Source organism: Aphidius gifuensis, linkage group LG4, assembly GCF_014905175.1.
Source record: "Aphidius gifuensis isolate YNYX2018 linkage group LG4, ASM1490517v1, whole genome shotgun sequence".
In the NCBI taxonomy this organism is placed as follows: domain Eukaryota; kingdom Metazoa; phylum Arthropoda; class Insecta; order Hymenoptera; family Braconidae; genus Aphidius; species Aphidius gifuensis.
The window spans coordinates 18,039,359-18,060,627 of NC_057791.1; the positions used below are offsets into that span (position 1 = coordinate 18,039,359).

The following is a 21,269-nucleotide window of genomic DNA, read 5'->3' on the forward strand; positions in this document are numbered from 1 at the left end:
AAAATAAATATAAATATTTAAATTATATTATACGTGATGATATTAATTTTAATAAATCAATTACATCCACATTATCCATCAAGTCAAGAAAAAAATATACATGTATTGCAATATATTGCATAATAAAAAAAAAATAATTGAGCTCTAATTATCTGGCCTCAAACGTTCAAGATTAAAACTTGATAACTGTTATTAATTTTTCATTATTATTATTTATTAATTAACGATAATGAAAGATGTATTTACTATTTTTTTGTAATTATATACTCAATGTCTATTCACCTTACTTGAAAAAAAAATATGAGAAACAACTCGGTCAATGTTGCGAATGTTTTTTTTTGTTATTTTAAAATTTTTTCCATATGAAAGTGATTGCAATGTACAAGTGCATAGAGTAGAAATAACGCCGTAGGTATTTTAGACAAAGACAAGTTGTATATATATATTCAAGTTGAATTTTACCTGGGTGTTTTATACTCATGTGGCGTGCCTGTTGGCTTTAAGCGGAAGTCGCGTGTCTACTGGTACACCACCCTCACATCCACCCACCCTCAATACCTTTTCTCCCTTCTTTAAAATAAACCGTTTCTTATGTTTTCAGATTATACTCACAAGTATAAAATTTTTTTTTTTTTTCTATGTATTGTTATACATACAAGTGTATATTTTGTAAGTCTTTGTAATGGTAATTTTAACCCTAACAAACCACAGCAGTATTACTTGGATTGGTCGATTTGAACAATCACACAACTATAGACCAAATATTTTGCCCTCTTTCATATTTTTGTTAAAATTACTTTAGAAACGTGAGGATAACCGTGGCGCGAACATCAACGCCAGTATATTTCAATTTCAATTAAATTTTTTTTTTTTTTTTTCTTTAATAATTATTTTTTTTTTTCATTTCGATATATCGTTAATTAAAAAAAAAATTATAAATGTGTTTTTTATTTATTTTCAAATATTTATTAAAAGTTAATTTAACAGTGATTTTTTTTTTTAAAATAAAAAATTAATGTGAAATTAAATTGGGTCAATATAATTTGTGAAAATTTTTGACTAAATAATTTTAAAAAATTACAATTGATTATGATGAAAATACTAAATGTGATGAAGAATATAATAAATAACTTTTGATCAATCAAATATACGAATATATAAAATATTGATTAAATAAGCAATTGATAAATATTGTTATTTATTTTTATATTATTATTTTTGGTTAAATAATGTTTGTGATAGAAAGTTTATATGAGATAACATGAGTAGCACAGGTAAAAAAGGTGGTGGTGTTAACAAGGACGATAAAAAAAATTTAGTTAATAAAGATGATAGTCCAGCTGGTAAAGATGATGGTGGTTCAGCATCAGCATCAACTGGAAGTAATGGATTACCAAGTGCAGATCCATCACAACCAGGTAGTAAACCTGGTTCAGCTGGTGCAACAGCACGTGAAGGATCACAAAGATTATTGGGTCTTGCAAGTAGAGGTGAATGGGCACCTGTGGACCAACTTATCAAGACACTTGAAAAAGCTGTTCAAAGTGCAGGAGAAGATGGAAATACAATACCATTGGCTGGTGTTATGGATGCAGTTAGTTTTTTATTTTTTCTATAAAAAAAAATTTACCATCAATCTCAAAACAATACAATTTTTTTTATTCAAATTTTTTTAGACAACTGGCATGACACCACTCATGTATGCTGTAAAAGACAATCGAACAGCATTTTTAGATCGTCTAATTGAACTTGGTGCTGATGTTGGAGCTCGAAATAACGTAAGAAAATTTTTAAATTTATTCAATTCATATTATCAAAGTGTTCAAGATTAAGTCTGTTTTTGATGATCTTGTAAATAATAAATATATCAACTAAATGTTTGACATTATCAACAATATTACAATCATGCAAAATGTGTTTTCTCAGTATACATCAGCATGTGCAATTAATTGAGTATATATATAAATGTTATTCGTGTTAAGTAAAGTGGGTGGAGAATTACGAACGTCGTCACTGAATCAAGGGGGTTTGCGTGAAGAAGGGCCAAGGCCAAGGGGTTTTCAAGTCAAGTTAAAAATCATGTGAGCTGATTTTAATTTAAAATGAAAAAAAAATTAACAATTTGGATTAATTAAAAGGAAAAAATTATTAACAAGTAAAATTTTTATGAATTATTTAACAACTAAAAATAAATCAAAATTTCTTGAATGATTTATTTTTATTGTTTTTTTTTTAAATTTGTAAAAGTTCTCCACGCGCAGAAAAGTACACGTGCAAATTTTATCGATTGAAAAATATTTGTTTTTTTATTTATATTGTTTTTCTTTGTTTTTATAAGCTACACCTATTTGTTGTTTAAATATTTTTGTATGTTAATTGGGCCAGTGATTGTAGAGAAAATTTAAAAAAAAAATTTAAATTATGTGATGTCAAGGATTTGTGATATAAACTGATGGCAAAGGGTGTGGCAGAAATGCAATTTACGACTGTATTTACCTCATTGCTTTTGACCTCATCAAATACATATATGTTTTTTTATTCAACCAGTAAAATTATCATCAATCAACTTCAAGATTTCAAAAGCTTTTTGAATTATATTTATATACATAAAGCCTGAAGATAATTACTTTGGCCAACCAATTGAGAAATAATTTCTAAAACAATGCTTGACCAATTATTTCGACTAATTTTTTTTCTTTCAAGGACAATTACAATGCACTACATATATCGGCAATGTATTCGAGGGAAGATGTCGTTAAACTTTTGTTGTCAAAAAAAGGTGTAGATCCATATGCAACTGGAGGTGTGAGTACAACAAAAAAATTACATTATTTTTTATTAATTTAATATGTAGTAAAAATAAAAAATAATGTAATTAAAATAATTCAACAGCCAAGACAACAAACAGCCGTGCATCTAGTTGCATCACGACAGACTGGAACAGCAACATCAATTTTACGTGTTCTTCTTGTAGCTGCTGGACGAGAAATTCGACTGATTGTTGATGGGGTGAGTTGTCAATTGAAAACATATTAAATTTAACTTAAAAAAATATTTTTATTATTCTTAATTTATATATTTACTATTATTTTAAGAAAAAAAAAAAAATTATTCTATCCAAGGGGCATTATGGTAGAGTTAAAAAGTTGCATATTGTTCGCGTGACAGAATTGGTGGTATCACCGCCTGGTACCACCGTTCGCTATACTCTTCATATTCGCCATTATTTGTCTTCTCTTATTCTCACTGTTATTTTGTTTACATTTTTCCACTGAATTTTTATTTATTTGTTTTTCACAAAGCTACAATCACGTTATTCAATATTCAATATGATCATGCCCTTAAAAAACCAGTAAAATCAATATGAAAAAAATGATTGATTGACAAAGAAATAACAAAAAATATAAACCTACATATAATATTTTCTTATTTTTTTATTTTTCAACTTTATCCTTTTTTTTTCTTTCACATTTATCTGCATTACAATGCGACACTTGGTTATTATTTAGTTTGGGGTTTGTAGCCAAAGGATACGGTTTATGATATCAAAAAATAAAAAAAAAGTAATGTCGGAAATTAAAAATAATGAATTTGATAAAATATTGGAAGATTTTGAAATTGCCAGTGGATCAGATTTTATTGAAAAAAATCGTAGACTTATGGGAGTTGGAAAAAATTGGAAAAATTTACTAAAATCAATTGTTGAAGTTGGTTTTAATTATGTTTGTTAAAACTATAGTAATATAATTATCATGGGATTATTAATTTAATTTTTTATCAGAGAGGAAAGATACCACTTTTATTGGCAGTTGAAGCTGGTAATCAATCAATGTGTCGTGAATTATTAGCTCAACAAGCACCAGAACAACTTCGTGCAACAACACCATCAGGTGACACAGCATTACATCTTGCTGCAAGACGAAGAGATGTTGATATGGTTAGAATACTAGTTGATTATGGTGCTCAAGTTGATATACAAAACGTAAGTTGAACTATTAATCATTTAGCAAAGAAAAAAAAAATTCTATTTATCATAATTATAATTATTCTATATACTACTTACGTTGAAAATAAAATAAAAAGAAAAATTACTCTACACACTTTAGAAAGTTAATTAATATTTTTATGGACTTTGCATGCGTAATATATCAGTTAAATATTGTCGCAGTGCGTCAACAATGCATACTCAAAATAAATGCACTCAGTCGACCAACAAATGTGTTACACAACTGTTGGAATCTATATTTTTTTTAATTTAAAAATTGTTGTAATTTTATTTTGAATAAAACAGGGTGAAGGTCAAACACCATTGCATATTGCAAGTGCAGAAGGTGATGAAACACTTGTTAAATATTTTTATGGTGTACGTGCATCTGCATCAATTGCTGATCATCAAGATCGTACACCAATGCATTTGGCTGCTGAAAATGGACATGCAACAGTTATTGAATTACTTGCTGATAAATTTAAAGCAAGTATATTTGAAAGAACAAAAGATGGATCAACTTTAATGCATATTGCATCATTAAATGGACACTCTGAATGTGCAACAATGCTTTTTAAAAAAGGTGTTTATTTACATATGCCAAATAAACGTGGTGCCAGATCAATTCATACTGCAGCAAGATATGGACATGTTGGAATAATTAGTACACTTTTACAAAGAGGAGAAAAGGTATTAATTTTTGTTTTTATTTTTTTTGTAAATTATAGCTTTTATGGTAAATTTAATAAATTATTATTAGGTTGATGCAACGACAAATGATAATTATACTGCTCTTCATATTGCTGTTGAAAGTGCAAAACCTTCTGTTGTTGAAACATTACTTGGTTATGGTGCTGAGGTACATGTTCGAGGTGGTAAATTACGTGAAACACCACTTCATATTGCAGCAAGAGTACCAGATGGTGATAGATGTGCATTGATGCTTTTAAAATCAGGTGCTGGACCAAATCTTGCAACTGATGATGGACAAACACCTGTTCATGTTGCAGCAAGACATGGTAATCTTACAACACTTCTTTTATTATTAAATGATGGTGGTGATCCAATGTTTAAATCAAAGGTAATCAATATCAATTAGGATTTTAATTACCAAACAATTTATTTATTTATTTATTTAAATTTCAACTCTTAGAATGGTGAAACAGCTTTGCATTTAGCATGTCGTGGTTGTCGTTCAGCAGTTGTAAGTCATCTTATTGAATTTGTAAAGGAAAAAAAAGGTGCTGATATTGCAACAGCATATGTTAATAGTTTAAATAATGAAGGTGCAAGTGCATTACATTATGCAGCACAAATTGAACCATCAGAAGTATTAACAATTGGTGATGATCGTGCTGTTGCACGTGCATTACTTGAAGGTGGTGCTGATGTATCATTACAAACACGTCAAGCACAAGAATCAGCATTTCATTATTGTGCAATTGCTGGTAATAATGAAGTATTATCAGAAATAATAAGTCATATGACATCAACAGAAGTACAAAAAGCACTTAATCGTCAAAGTGCAGTTGGCTGGACGCCGCTGCTGATAGCCGCTCATCGTGGACATATGGAAATAGTAACAAATCTCTTAGCAAATCATGCACGAGTTGATGTATTTGATCTTGAAGGTAGATCAGCATTACATTTAGCTGCTGAGCATGGCTATCTCCAAGTCTGCGATGCTCTGTTAGCCAGCAAGGCATTCATCAACTCAAAATCAAGAGTTGGAAGAACAGCATTACATCTTGCAGCAATGAATGGATATACACATTTAGTTAGATTTCTTGTACAAGATTATAGTGCTGCAATTGATGTATTAACATTACGTAAACAAACACCATTACATTTAGCTGCTAGTTCTGGACAATTAGAAGTATGTAAATTATTATTAGAACTTGGTGCAAGTATTGATGCAACTGATGATCTAGGACAAAAACCAATTCATGCTGCTGCAATGAATAATTATTCAGAAGTTGCACAATTATTTTTACAAAGACATCCAAGTCTTGTTATGGCTTGTACTAAAGATGGAAATACATGTGCACATATTGCTGCAATGCAAGGAAGTGTTAGAGTTATTGAAGAATTAATGAAATTTGATAGACAAGGTGTTATTACAGCTAGAAATAAATTAACTGAAGCAACACCATTACAACTTGCTGCTGAGGGTGGACATTCAGAAGTTGTTAAAGCATTAGTACGTGCTGGTGCATCTTGTGCTGATGAAAATCGTGCTGGTTTTACTGCTGTACATCTTGCTGCACAAAATGGACATGGACAAGTACTTGAAGTTATGAGATCATCACAATCATTAAGAATATCAAGTAAAAAACTTGGTGTTACTGCACTTCATGTTGCTGCATATTTTGGACAAGCTGGTGAGTTTATTACAAATTACAATCTATGTCAAGTAAAATGCATAAATTCTACTTCAATATGAACTAAATAACCAGATAATTGAGGTCATAATAAACCACTTTTAAACCACCCTTCTATATATTCTTAAATGTTGAATAATTGTGTAACATTCTTGCACGACAAACATGATAAATTAATCACTAAAAAAAAACAAAACAAAACAAAACCCTTGTTATATTATGTGCTTTTAATGTTTTTTAAATTATCACTGGAAAAAAATCAAGACCCCCTGGTAATATTCGTGTTGTTGTACTAAAACATGGATTATTATAAAATTAAAAAAAAATTTACATTGAAGATTTCAAATATTTTTCTTTTATATTTTTTTACATTGAAATTATTTCAACAAAAATAAAATCAATTTATATGTATGATAATTTAACAAGTAGGTTTTAGATTAAAATCATTTAAAATTTTTTTTTTTTTTACACTCACAAAGTATTTTTATGAATATAAAGAAAAGTACTTACAACTAATCAGGTCACTTGAATATCTAAACTTACCGAAGAGTCTCTTGTAAAAGTGGTGCCATTATAAATACGAGGTCATAATTAAGTCTAGATTGTTCTGAAGTAATATGTCTTTTTAATCACGAACACTGAAAATTATTATCCACAATGTTTTACTTGACCCCTATATACAAAATTATTCCTTTATGATATTTTATTATTTTACTCTTAATTATTATTCATTGTTTTTTTTTTTTTTCCTATAAAAAATCACAATAAAAACATGTTTAAATGGTAAAATCAAGTTCAATTTTTTTTCATGATTTCTTACGTGACTCTAAATTTATTCCACACATCATCATGTACCTTCTTTACTCAATAAAAAAAATAGAAAAAAAAATCTTAAACATCACGCACGGTTTTTCCATAGTATATTAAACCAATTCTTTGAAAAAAATTTCAACCGAAACAGCAATATATAATAAGTATTTTTGTCATATAAAAAAATATAATTTTATCGTATATGAGTCATGTGTAATAAAAAATCAAAATAAATATAAACTATAAAAAAAAAAAGTAATAATAATAAATATAAATAAGAAAAGAATAAAACATTGATATGAGGCCACGAGCTTGAGATTAATTTGTATGATTAGAGGACCTTGTCACAAGGTCTCGACTTTACTGCACGTAATGTGCTTGAGTTTTTTAACTTAAACAAGGTAATGTAAGATCGATGAAAAGGTGACACATGATTTCGAAATGATTCTAGATTATTAGCTGGCTAAAATAAATATTATTAAACATTTTTTTTAGATACTGTTCGAGAATTATTAACACATGTACCAGGAACAGTTAAATCAGATGCACCATCTGGTGCATCATTGGTTGGAGAATTAGGTAGTGAATCAGGAATGACACCATTACATCTTGCAGCATATTCTGGAAATGAAAATGTTGTTCGACTATTATTAAATTCAGCTGGTGTCCAGGTATCAATCCATTTTTACTGTTGTTTATTCTGATAGAAAAAAAAAAATAAATAAATAAGATAGTAATATTTGGAATAATCTACAGGTTGATGCATCAACAACTGAAAATGGATTTAATCCTCTTCATCTTGCTTGTTTTGGTGGTCACATAACAGTTGTTGGATTATTATTAAGTAGATCAGCTGAATTACTTCACAGTTCAGATCGTTATGGAAAAACTGGTCTACATATTGCAGCAACACATGGACATTATCAAATGGTTGAAGTATTATTAGGTCAAGGTGCTGAAATTAATGCAACTGATAGAAATGGATGGACACCATTACATTGTGCAGCAAGAGCTGGTTATCTTGATGTTGTTAAACTTCTTGTTGAAAGTGGTGCATCACCTAAAAGTGAAACAAATCTTGGTAGTGCACCAATATGGTTTGCAGCATCAGAAGGACACAATGAAGTACTTAAATATTTAATGGAAAAAGAACATGATACTTATGGTCTTATGGAGGATAGAAGGGTAAGCATTTCATATTTATATTCAACAAAAAAACAATAAAAAAATATCATATATATATTTGTTTTTTTTTTTTGTTTCAGTTTGTCTACAACATGATGGTATGCAGTAAAAGTCACAACAATAAACCAATTGAAGAATTTGTATTATTATCACCAGCACCAGTTGATACAGCAGCAAAACTATCAAATATATATATAAAATTATCAGAAAAAGAAAAAGAACGTGCTAAAGATTTAATAGCTGCTGGTAAACAATGTGAAGCAATGGCAACTGAATTATTAGCACTTGCTGCTGGTTCCGATTCAGCTGGACGTATATTAACATCAATGGATAGAAGAAATGTTGAATTTCTTGATGTATTAATTGAAAATGAACAAAAAGAAGTTATTGCACATACTGTTGTACAACGTTATTTACAAGAATTATGGCGTGGTAGTTTAAATTGGAATGCAATACGTACTGTATTATTATTTTTTGGTTTTATAGTATGTCCACCAATATGGATTGTATTTGCATTACCACTTGGACATAAATATAATAATGTACCAATTATTAAATTCATGTCATATTTAACATCACATGTTTATTTGATGGTATTTTTACTACTTGTTGGTATAATGCCAATTTATCCAGTAATGAGACCAAGTTTGATACCATACTGGTATGAATGGTGTTTACTTGTTATGTTATCTGGATTATTATTATTTGAATTAACAAATCCAAGTGATAAAAGTGGTCTTGGATGGATTAAACTTGCTGTATTACTATTTGGAATATTTGGAGTTGCATTTCATTTAATTGCATGGACAAGTGTACGAGAATATTATTGGCCAACATTATTATATATTAGAAATCAATTATTTGCTCTGAGTTTTCTTCTTGCTTGTGTACAAATATTGGATTTTTTATCATTTCATCATCTATTTGGACCATGGGCTATTATCATTGGAAATTTAATGAAAGATTTAGCAAGATTTCTTGCTGTATTGGCAATTTTTGTATTTGGATTTTCAATGCATTTTGTTGCACTTAATCAAGCATTTGAAAATGGAAAATACAAAAAAAAAGCAAATTATTTTGCAGATGGTGAGTTTAAAAATTTAATTTTATTTAAAAATATTTATTATTATTTTATTTTTTTTATTTTATCCGTATATAAATTTCATGTTGTAGATTGTTTTCTGTATATTGAATCAATTTTTTTATTTTAAATAATCAAATTTATCAAATAATTTTGTTATTTATTTTTTATTTTTTATTTACATTGTTGATTCTTAAAAGCAGTAATATTTGAGTAATATAATTTAGTAATGTAGAATTTTTTATTAACCAATATTTAATTGTCTCACCAATTTCATTGTGATTAAGAAGAAAAAAAAACAAAAAAAAAAAAAGATTCTAATACCATGTTTTACATCAATCAAACAAAAGGCATTTTAAAAAAAAAAATTCCTAAAAACCCCATCACGATTCCTCTACTACAAAAAAAAAAAAAAAATAATAATATTCAAACACAAAACCAAAAAAATTATCATTATAAATGATTAGATATGTCCGCCAATTATACGGAGTGGATATCGCCACCACCAGTCGTGGCGTCTCGTCACCGTCTTTCACGCTACAAGAAAAAAAATGATTGTTGTGATGATAACTCTCGAGATAGTAAGTTACGATAAATAAAAAAAAAAAAAATCCTCAAGGAATGCATCCTGAAAGCAGTGTCGTTTCGTCTGCAATTGCATCCAATTAATATGAATTTTTTTTTACATTTTTTTTCTGTTCAAAATGCGTTATTAATCCGTTAATAAAAGTGTCTGTTATTTGCCTGTTAAAAAAAAAAAAAAAAAAGCCACACACAGCTCTCGCTAGCAGTGAAATACAATATTGATGTGCTAGTCCGTCCAACAAAAAAAAAAAAAATAATATTATTATCAATAATAATCAAAGAAATGCATATTTAAAAATTTTTTTTTTTTTTAAATAGCACTACTATTGTGAGTGCATTTCGATCTGTCGAAACTGACCTCGACATGATAATTTACTCCATATGTTCAATCGAAACAATACGCCTGAGCTAATTATTTATTTTTATATTTTTTTATATCAATGTTTGCTACACAACTGTTTCATCTTGTTGTTATACAATAAAAAAACAAAAAAAAAACAAAATCAAAATGGCTCTGATTGTTTTCCAAACAAAAAAGCAAAAAAAAAAAAAAAAACGGGACCCGAATCCCATCCTCATGATAATGTGTTTTGTTATCTGCATGTGCGTTTATTTATTTATTTTTTTTGCGCAAAAAAAAAACAAGCAAAAATAAAAATAGCTGCGCAAATGCGATTGTGTGCACAATATATATACGTCAGATGAAAAAATCAAAAAAAAATTTGATACTGATATATATGTTTTTTTTTTTATGTGATAATGTTTTGTGATTATCAAGTCACTCGAGTGTCTTGATGAATTTTAAAATAAAATTTTTAAAAATAAAAAAAAAAAAAAATTCATATGTCTTGGTTGAGATATATCAATGTCACCAGTGTGTTACTGCACAACAAAGCTACTGCAACAAATTTTGGAGAAAAAAATAAAAAAAAAAAAAATTTAATTGTTCTTCAAATTTCAACGTGCATCACCATCAGAGCATCAGCATCAGTCGAGCATGGCATTACTTATTAAACGTTAAAAAAAAAAAGGCATGAGCATGATCGTTATTGGTTCGTATATTTAAACACCCATCTAGGGAGCTGGCTTTACCACTTTTGTTAAATAAAAAAAATTGCATAATTTAAAGTAAGAAAAAAACCATTATTATTGAATAATAATCTTGCAGTAAAGATGAGTCCAATACTTGCATTTGAGTATCTATTTTTTGCTGTCTTTGGTCAAACAACTCACAGTGAGCTTAAAGTTGAAACAGCTCAACCAGAATGGACATCAGCATTATTTAAATTAGCATTTGGAATATATATGCTAGTATCAGTGGTTGTATTGATTAATCTTTTAATTGCCATGATGAGTGACACATATCAACGTATACAACAACAAAGTGATATTGAATGGAGATATGGATTGAGTAAACTCATTAGAAATATGCATAGGTAAGATGAAATATGATATATTATTTCCAACATATATTAACAAATATATTCAAACGATAATTTTTACTTTTTATTATTATTTTTTATTATTAAAATATATATATTTGTAAATATATATATTGAAAATATTTAATTTGTAGAACAACAACAGCACCATCACCATTAAATCTTTTAACAACGTGGATTGTTTATTTTATTAAAATATGGAAACAAAGAGCAGTTAAAAGAAAAAGACCATCACTTGTACATATGATGGGATTACAAAAAACTGGTAAATTATCACCAAGATCAAAAATGGGAGCAAAATGGTTATCAAAAGTTAAAAAAGGACAAATAAGACCAAAAGAAAGTATTAATTTTGGTATTGTACATTTAAGTCCACTTGGTAGCCAATTGTCATTTAATACAGCATTAAAAATTGAAAGTGTTGTTGATTGGGATGCAATTAGAAAAAAATATCTCATATTAACTGGTAATGAACCAGATAAAGAATCTGAAAAAGATGATAAAGATGAAGAGCTTATAATTGAAGATGACAATGGATTGACATTCAATACTTCGATGGTTTCAGCTAGTGATTTACCAACGCCGATTTAATAATTTAAAAATAAACAAAATAAAAAAAAAACATTAAGCTAATTTTTAATTTGATAGTTTAAATGTATTTGTATTTAAAAAAAAAAAAAAAAGAAAAAAACTAAATAATAATAATAAAGCTTAACGATTGAAATTTCATTTCAGCGCACAGTGTATTATTTAGTTTTTTTTTTTCATTTTTTAAAATAACAATTGTGTGACACAACGAAGAGAGTAAGTCGATATTATTTTGAAGAAAAAACAGATAAAAAAAATAAAGAAAATCAATGCGAGCATGTAAATGCGTTCACGAATATTCACAGCAAATTTTTGCGTGCGAATAAAATGCATTTTAAATGCGATGAAAATTAAGAAAAAAAAAATTTATAAATTTAGGAAATAACTATGCTTGAAATTTCATTAAAAAATGCATGAAATAAATTTTTTAATGAATTCAAAATAATACTGCAAATTGCTTAATCAAAATGAAAAACTAATTCAAAAAAAATCGTAAATCTCATAATAAAAAACTGAGAATGAAAAAAAAAAAAAAAAAGGCCTAAAATAATATCCACCAAATTTAGGTTTAGTTTTATTTTTATGATTTTATTTTTTTAGTTTCTGTGATTGTTGTTGCTTCTTTTTTTTTTGTTTCGAGCATGATGTACAATGCATGATGTATTTGATAAATATATAATTTTAAAAAAAAAATGTTTACGTACAATAAATTGGAAAATATTTACAGTTAAGATGAGTCCAATATTGGCTGTTGAATTGCTGTTTTTTGCAATATTTGGTCAAACAACACATGAGCAATTCAAAGTTGATAATTCAGATGGACAACCAGTATGGACAACTGCATTATTTAAATTAGCATTTGGAATATACATGCTGGTATCAGTTGTTGTACTAATTAATTTACTGATTGCCATGATGAGTGATACATATCAACGTATACAACAACAAAGTGATTTGGAATGGAAATCAACGTATTCAAAATTAATTAGAAATATGCATCGGTAAATAAAATTAAAAAAAATATAAAAATTTATAAATTTATATTGCAAGCCACAATTTCATGTTATTAATTAATTTATTTTTTTTTCAAATAGAACAACAACTGCTCCTGCTCCATTAAATTTATTAACAACTTGGATATCATATTTTTATCGACAATATGAAAAACGTTCAAATAGCAAACAACGACCATCACTTGTACAGCTAATGGGTTTACGACGTACTGGAAGATTATCACCACGTTCAAAAATGGGAGCAAAATGGTTATCAAGAGTTAAAAAAACACAAATTGGACACAAAGACAGTGTTGCATTATCTGTTGCACATTTAAGTCCACTTGGTAGTCAATTATCATTTAGTAATTCATTGAGAATTGATAATGTTGTTGATTGGGAAGTTGTTAGAAGAAAATATCGTGAATTATTTTGTGGTGAAGATGAAAAAAATATGGAAGAAATTAAAGATATAAATGATATTGAACAACCAATTATTGAAGATTCATCTGAAAATAATCATCTATCAATACCAAACGAACTGATTTAATTTTTTAATTTTTAAATTACATTTCATTATTGTTATTTAAAATTTTATTATACGAAAAAAATATTATATTATTGTGTGACATATTATTCCATGTACCTTATAAACAAAAAAAACCTCGTGGTTCGATTGTTACTCATTGTTCTAAAAATTTTAGTAATCTTGTACTTTTTTTCTCTTAGCTTTTATTGACCAAAAAATATTTACTAATAAACATTTTAGATTAACAATATTATTTTTCGTATTTTATTTTTTCAATTTTTCCAATAATTAACAAATTTTTTTCTGTTTTTTTTTTTTGTTTTTTTATTTAAAAAAATTTTACAGATATCATGGAAAATTTTATATCAACATAAATGGGTTAGTCGATTAATTATTTGAAGATTGTAGATGTTCAAATAAATTGATTCAATTTTAATTTAAATAATATTATAATATAATTATAATTATTAATATTTCATAAATTTTAAATGAATCATTTTATTTATGAATTAAAAAATAGATGTGCACGTGCGTTGTAATGAATACCCGTGTAATAGCTCATTTTAGAGTTGGGAATTCATAAAATGTTATAGCATTCGTATGTAATTATTAATTAGTCTGTAATAATAATCTGTCAATGTTGATAGATAACGTATATATAAATGTATTGATGTGTATAATGTCAACCATAAAATCCTGCTTAAACACCCATCCCAAATTAGTTTAACAACTAATCATTACACTCTGTAGTTATTGAATCAAAAAAAATTATGTTACAAATACAAGTATAAAATCATGATTTGTTTGGGTGGCATGTATCCCAATGCTTGGCTAAATCATTGCCAATTTTATTCGTCGATTTGGTAACACATTAATGAACCTTATGAATATTTAGAAAAAAAAATAAAACCCTATCCAAATAGATAGATCAGTATTGTCTTAGAAAACAATGAACAATGTTTTTTTGTTTTTAGTAAAATGTTTATAGTTCATAGGTCTAGTGATTATTTGATGACTAATATTAATTTATTTTTCAGTACTGGCAAGTCCAATTGATGTCACGGAGAAATTGTTCTTCGCTATATTTGGTCAAAAAGATGCTGATGATTTTACCATTGCACTTGGTCGTGGACAACAGCCACCTTGGACTATTTATGTTTTTAAGGTATATAAAAAAAAAATACAATATTTATATTTAAAAATAAATTTTATCTCTGCTAATTGTGTATATGTTTTTTTTTTTTCTTTAAGATTTCATTCTCCATGTATATGTTGGTGAGCGTAATTGTTTTGATAAATCTTTTGATTGCTATGATGAGTGACACTTATCAAAGTATACAACAACAAAGTGATATCGAATGGAAATATGGATTGAGTAAACTTATCAGGAATATGCAAAAGTATGTTGTAATTGTAATAATATTCAACAATTGAGGGTCCGGATGCAATAACTCGCTGATCGCTCGAAACCTGGAAAATTATTGCATCCGGACCCTCAATTAATATTGATGCTAATATTAATTTATTTTTTATTTTTTATTCAATAGAGCAAGTAGTGCACCATCACCACTAAATTTATTGACAACTTGGATGTCATATTTTTATAAAATATGTAAAAAGCGATATGGAAAAAAACAAAAGATGAATGTGATGGAAGGATTTGTGAAGAAACAAGCTATGGGAAAAAGAGCTTTTGCAATAGTAATTATAACTTTAAATTTTTATTAATATTTTTGAATTAAATATTGAATAACCTGATCATTGTTTTTTTTAAATTTATTTAGGGCGAAAAATCTGTCAGTTTTAAAAGACTCCCAGAAGGCTCAGCTGGAAGTCAATTATTTTTGCCAAATATAGCAAATATTTTAGATTGGGAAGTAGTTCGTAAAAAATATAGATTAAGATTTGGTGGCTTAACTAAAAAAAATTAAGGTATTAATACATAAATGAGTATTCTATTTGTTTATATAAATAAAGTTGTGTGTTGAATTTAAAATTGAAGATTATCAAAGATATTTTAGACATAATGAAATTTATTTATTTCTTAAATTAATAATAAAATAATTTACAACAATAGTGTGTTTAAAGTCATATATGAAAATGTTTTTCTGATGAATTTTTTTTTATGTCAAAAAAAATTTATACTGTTTGCAATTATAATGTGAAGAAAAATAAAAAATTTTATTCAATAATTAACAGTGGATAATAATTATTTAGTACTTTTAAAAAAATTATTTATCAAAAGAGACACACGTATCTTTTGTCATAGAGTATATATTTCTTTAATTTAATTTACCATGTCAAGTAATTATTATAAAAATTCAAATCAATAATGACATGGTAAATAATAAATTTACGATTAAAAAATTTTAAATATATTAATAATTAAATTTATGTTATTTTTATAAATAAATTTTTCGTATTGCTGTTTTATAATATCATTTTTTACAGATAAATACTTTGTATGTAAAAATTGTTTTTCCATGTGGTGATTCTTCATTTGTATGTAAAAAAAATAATCCTCGACTATGTGACCTTGTATTTTCCCCCATTGATATTTTTCCGTTATTTTTACATTTTCCATCGATATAATCTTCCCACCTACTGCATTTTGTAGCAATAAAAGCATTTGGATTTTTTATTGATTCTTCCATGTAAATATATGATTTATAATGTCCACAAGTGTCTAAAAAAATTCAAGTAGGTAGAAAGAAAAATATATCAGTAGTGTAAAATAAACCTGGCATTTTAAAAATAACAATATTGTTTTACTTTGCAAAGCCCAAGAACATCCAGGTTGATGACAAGCTCCACCATTTGGATACACATCTACATGACCAATTGGCAATTTAAAACCAGTCAAATCAATGCAAGTATGAATGACATCAACAAATTTAGCATCATTTTTATCAAGACGTTTATCACAATTATCATCTTTAAACATTGGACTTGCTGGATCCAATGCAGTTATTCTACCAATTTTACCAGATAAATATTTACCAGCAAATCCAGCAACATGTGCTCCAAGGCTGTGTCCAATAATATGTACATTTTTAATGTCAATGTAATTTTTCGATTGAAGAAAATCAAGAAGCATTCCAACTTTCTCACCAACCTTAAAAAACAAACAGTATTTATTTATTTATAAAAATAAATATCAAAATAATTATTAATTTTTTTAAAAATATATTTGCCTGTTCAACTTCCCAGGCAACATTGTAATACAATGTTCCAGATGATATATCATCCCAATAAACAACAATAATATTATAATCATCAGCAGTAATATATTCTTGACGTAAATTTACAATCCAATTACTGTCGTAATAATCCTTCCAACCATGAATTATAACTTTTGTTGTTTTTGTTGAACTAACTGTTGATTTTTCTAATTCATCTGTTCTATTTAAATTCATTTTAATTCCAGTTGAATTTTCACGAGTATAAATAATAAACTGTACATCAGCATCATCATCTTCAAATATTAATTCATGCTTCAAGTTTCTATACATTTTATTGAATATATCAAAGACATCACTTGTTACATAGTTTGTTGAACTCAATTTGACACAAATTACCATCAAAACTATCCCAAAAAAAAATCAAAACATTAATGAACATTAAATTTTTTAAAATAGAATCTGTTTCCACGTTTATAAATATAATTTTTGAAATATAAAATTACAAACTTATTACTTACTTAGATAAATAAAAACTATAAATTTTCCACTCATTTTAAAAACAATTTAAAAAACACTGACAAGTGATAAATGTTTTTGACGTTCGACTGGTTATTGGTGATTTATCAAACACATTAACACTTGGGTTCTTTTTTTTTATTTTTAACGGTCGGCCAAATGACAATTTTGACGATAAAAATTTATCATAATAATATCAGGAAGTATTTTTAAAAAATTAATTATATATTTATTTTATATAAAAGTGGCATGATCAATCGAAATAAGGTCAATCTCTTAATTACAACATGTGATCTGATGTTTGGTATTTCATTTTAAATAAAAAAATACTTATACAAGAAATTAACAATAAGAAATAAAAATAAATTTAAAGTATTCTTATATAATTCTTAGAAAATAATTAAATTTTATTTTATCAACATAATTAAACATTTTTACACTATTTGTAAAAATTTAAAAATTTAAAAGTAAATAATTATTATTTTTTTTTTAACTGCAAAATTAAATTTATTAATTTCACTATCTTTCATTTTTATTGTAAAGATTAGTTTACTGCACTGAAAAAGAAAATATAAAAATAAAATTAATTATTTATTATAGAATAAAACAATAAAAATTTCATTTTAAAATTTTAATTTATACATACATTCAGGACACTTGGAGGGGACACCAACAAAACCATATAGTATTGAATCAGCATCATCAGGAAGAGACATGATAACTTGTTGCTTTTTATCATTGCCATCAAACTCCAAAATTTCTTTTCTATAAATTGTAATTAAAAATCATTAAAAATCATTAAAAAATTTTCAATCACTTGATTTATTTCATACAATAAAAATTTTTAAAAAACTTACTTTTCTAAATTTGTCCAGTAATAGTTATCAGCTGTTATTTCAAGGTCATAAGGTTCAAATACACCTGTAGCTATTGTTTGTAAATTTGTAGTATTACCAATACCAACACAATCTGTGTAAAAAAAATAAAATTACAATTAAAAAATACAAATATAATTTTAAAAAAATAATAATTAGTAAAAATAAATTATTTACTTATTTCTTTTGTTATTTTATCAGACCAGCACAGCTGATTATTGACCCAATTAATAGCAAGAGCATTTGGATATCGAACTTTATCGCTTTCATAAAATACACTGATATTACTACCATTTATATTTGCCCACATTAATTGTGCAGTGTTATTTTCTGGATACCAATTAGACCAAAAAATTTTTCTAAAATTATAAATACATTGATATAATTATTTTCAATTATTTTAAATTAAAAATTCATTCAAGTAAAATTTAATTTACCCTTTGCCTGGATGTACCACAATATCTCTTGGATTAATAATATTATTTTTAATCAGAGTTGTTGGTTCAACTTCGTCTTGTTGTAAATTGATGACCTTGATTTCATTTGAATTAATCCAATATATATTTCTCAAAGTCCAATCAATGGAAATTCCTTCAATGTAACCATATTCTTCAATGAAGCTCACTACTTCGTCACCATTATATGATATTTTTAAAATCTCAGATTTACCATATGATGTACCTTGAAATGTAATTAAAAATTTAATATTTATTTTTTTTCTAATTGATTGAAAATTACTCACTAGATTTTTTAACATAATATGCTGTTTTATTAACACAGTCATTTTCAACAGCTACATAAGTTTGTGGATGTTTATTATCTTCAGACTGTTCAACTCTTTTTGCAACAATATCTTTAACGACAAATAAAAAATCAAGAGTTTGTTCCTTTGAGCAAGTTGAATTATCTGAATATGATCCCTGAAAAAAAATTAATATTTAATTTTAATTTATGTATTATTAATTTATATATTTAATAATAATTTAATAATTTAATTTATATATTTAATATATTTAATATTAATTTATGTATTTAAAAAAAATATAAATAGTATATATTTTTTTACGTACTTTGAGACAATCACATTCGTTATTTTCTAAACATTGTCCTTTTGAATCAAATGCAAATCCAAAATCACAGAAGCACTGATTCAATGTACGATTGCAAATTTGATTTGTTTGGCAATCAGCATTGCTTGAACAATTTCGAATTAATGATTGTGTATCTAAAATAATTTTTATAAATTTATTCAAGTAAAATTATTTAATAAAACATGTTTAATATAAATAAATAACTTACGTTGGATAGCTTTCAATAATTGACTTTTATTATCAGTTGTTAATTCAATCCTTGTTGACAGTGTCTCTGTTTCTTCTTTTGTTGTTATTGGATTTGGTGATGTTTGTACTGTTGTTGACATTGTTGTAGTTGAATCAGGTGTTGTTTCTGTTCCTATTTCTGTTTCTGTTTTTGTTGACATTGTTGTAATTGGATCAGGCGTTGTTTCTGTTTCTATTTCTGTTTCTGTTTTTGTTGAAATTGTTGTAATTGGATCAGGTGTTGTTTTTGTTGACATTGTTGTAATTGGATCAGGTATTGTTTTTGTTTCTATTTCTGTTTCTGTTTTTGTTGACATTGTTGTGATTGAATCAAGCATTGTTTCTTTTTCTGTTGACATTGTTGTAGTTGCATTGGGCGTTGCTTCTTTTTCTTTTGACATTGTTGTAGGTGAATAAGACGTTGTTTCTGTTGACATTGTTATAGTTGTATTGAGCGTTGTTTCTTTTTCGGTTGCTGCTGAATGTGGTGATGTTGGTACTTCTGTTGACATTATTGTAGTTGAATTGAGCCTCATTGGTGTCATTGTCGTATTTCGATTGAGTGTCGATGATGTTTCTGTTGACGTTGTTGATGGTGTCACTGTCACATTTGAAACTAAATAAATTCCATTAAAAAAAATTGTAAATTGTAAAAAAAATTATACAATAATTTCTAATTGAATATTACAATATATATTTTTAAAATTTTTTAATAATAAATCTTATTTATAAATTCAAAAAAAATATCATGTGTCTATCACACTTACCACCAGGTGTTTGATTATCAACTTTAAAATAAATAGCTAATGTAATTAGACACCCAATACCTATCAAGCATAAACTTATAATTAAAATTTTTTGGTATTCTATACTCTTTATGTAATTAAACATTCTTGTTGATCTTTTTTCCTCTGAAGAAAAATTATACTTCATCACGAGAACTAGCTTCGACTATTCAGTCAGACGTATTTAGTAGAACTTATTATTATTTTTATTTTTTTTATTATTTTTTATTTTCTTATCTCATTTGAAAATATCACACCACCACTTTTAAAGTGATTCATTAAAAATACCCACTAAAAAAAAGTATATTTTTTTTTTTAAATATAAACTCATTATCTTTTTTTAAACTTATATTGGAAGTTATCGATATACTTAGAAAAAAAATTATTCATATTATAATAATTTTATTATTATTTTATTAAATAAAAAAAATAAAAAAAATAGACCTACACTAGGACAGGTTTATCTATGACCTTGAATCTAGATAATATAAAAAATATTAAAAAATAAATTTTCTTTTTGAAGTATTGCGAGTATACATAAAAAAAAAAAAAATTAATATATTTCTTGTCATGCATAGATAATCATTTTTATCATAAACTCCCAAGGTAAATAATATACTTATATTCATTCAGTATATCAGTATATCGCTCTTGAATATAATCATCATTAATCAATAATAAATAAATATTATTATTAAAATAAATTTAAATATTATTATTTCGAACAAAAAATATAACAACGTAAATAAATGATAAAAAATAAGATTTTTAAAAATTATTCTTTTCGCGAAAATGTCTCGTTATGATAAATAATTAAAATAAATATAACAAACACATGAAAAATTATTATTGACTTAAAAAAACATTTGTAAAAATAATTAATATTATATGTTTTTTTATCTGTATAAACAGACTCGGTTTAATTGATAATATTTTTTCTGTTATATTACATTGATAATAAAAAGCCGAGGTATTTATATATGAAATTTAAAAATTTTCTTGACCCACCAGTCA

The 21,269-nt window shown here is 26.3% G+C and overlaps 3 protein-coding genes across 5 annotated transcripts; 1 reads left to right on the forward strand and 2 right to left on the reverse strand.

The window, feature by feature from the left end:
• The first annotated feature begins 710 nt into the window (after positions 1-710).
• Positions 711-15,770, forward strand: LOC122855388 (serine/threonine-protein phosphatase 6 regulatory ankyrin repeat subunit A). 3 transcript variants are annotated; one of them, XM_044156706.1, is made up of 15 exons: positions 1,184-1,594; positions 1,677-1,778; positions 2,704-2,805; positions 2,893-3,009; positions 3,782-3,982; positions 4,292-4,675; positions 4,746-5,066; positions 5,139-6,366; positions 7,672-7,847; positions 7,933-8,361; positions 8,442-9,447; positions 14,616-14,743; positions 14,830-14,978; positions 15,126-15,279; positions 15,363-15,770. In XM_044156706.1, the coding sequence occupies exons 1-15, from the start codon at positions 1,262-1,264 to the stop codon at positions 15,507-15,509; spliced, it is 4,977 nt and encodes a 1,658-aa protein (XP_044012641.1). In that variant the 5' UTR covers positions 1,184-1,261; the 3' UTR covers positions 15,510-15,770. The 3 variants fall into 3 exon arrangements, with proteins under 3 accessions (XP_044012639.1, XP_044012641.1, XP_044012640.1); XM_044156704.1 differs by lacking the exons at positions 14,616-14,743; positions 14,830-14,978; positions 15,126-15,279; positions 15,363-15,770 and adding exons at positions 9,910-10,023; positions 12,785-13,058; positions 13,152-13,829 and having other exon boundaries at positions 711-1,594; XM_044156705.1 differs by lacking the exons at positions 14,616-14,743; positions 14,830-14,978; positions 15,126-15,279; positions 15,363-15,770 and adding exons at positions 12,785-13,058; positions 13,152-13,829.
• On the reverse strand, positions 15,718-16,994 carry LOC122854005 (endothelial lipase-like). Its single transcript, XM_044154418.1, has 3 exons — positions 16,773-16,994; positions 16,351-16,693; positions 15,718-15,722 (listed from the first exon to the last, which is right to left on the reverse strand). The coding sequence occupies exons 1-3, from the start codon at positions 16,992-16,994 to the stop codon at positions 15,718-15,720; spliced, it is 570 nt and encodes a 189-aa protein (XP_044010353.1).
• Positions 16,995-17,825: 831 nt separating this feature from the next.
• Positions 17,826-20,015, reverse strand: LOC122854006 (nidogen-like). Its single transcript, XM_044154419.1, has 8 exons — positions 19,451-20,015; positions 19,222-19,376; positions 18,894-19,071; positions 18,589-18,832; positions 18,329-18,510; positions 18,134-18,245; positions 17,923-18,041; positions 17,826-17,833 (listed from the first exon to the last, which is right to left on the reverse strand). Exons 1-8 carry the CDS (start codon positions 20,013-20,015, stop codon positions 17,826-17,828), a joined length of 1,563 nt encoding a protein of 520 aa, XP_044010354.1.
• Positions 20,016-21,269: the final 1,254 nt, after the last annotated feature.

What these genes read in the sequence shown, in the direction of transcription:
- LOC122855388 (XM_044156704.1), top strand. Translation starts at nt 1,262, where the DNA reads ATGAGTAGCACAGGTAAAAAAGGTGGTGGTGTTAACAAGGACGATAAA. An exon ending in TTCGACTGATTGTTGATGGG is followed by an intron (nt 3,010 to 3,781) that starts GTGAGTTGTCAA and finishes ATTTTTTATCAG; the next exon opens with AGAGGAAAGATACCACTTTT. An exon ending in GTCTTATGGAGGATAGAAGG is followed by an intron (nt 8,362 to 8,441) that starts GTAAGCATTTCA and finishes TTTTTGTTTCAG; the next exon opens with TTTGTCTACAACATGATGGT.
- LOC122854005 (XM_044154418.1), bottom strand. Translation starts at nt 16,994, where the DNA reads ATGAATTTAAATAGAACAGATGAATTAGAAAAATCAACAGTTAGTTCA. An exon ending in TTGCCTGGGAAGTTGAACAG is followed by an intron (nt 16,694 to 16,772) that starts GCAAATATATTT and finishes TTGTTTTTTAAG; the next exon opens with GTTGGTGAGAAAGTTGGAAT.
- LOC122854006 (XM_044154419.1), bottom strand. Translation starts at nt 20,015, where the DNA reads ATGACACCAATGAGGCTCAATTCAACTACAATAATGTCAACAGAAGTA. An exon ending in ATTATTGAAAGCTATCCAAC is followed by an intron (nt 19,377 to 19,450) that starts GTAAGTTATTTA and finishes AAATTATTTTAG; the next exon opens with ATACACAATCATTAATTCGA. An exon ending in ACGAATGTGATTGTCTCAAA is followed by an intron (nt 19,072 to 19,221) that starts GTACGTAAAAAA and finishes ATTTTTTTTCAG; the next exon opens with GGATCATATTCAGATAATTC.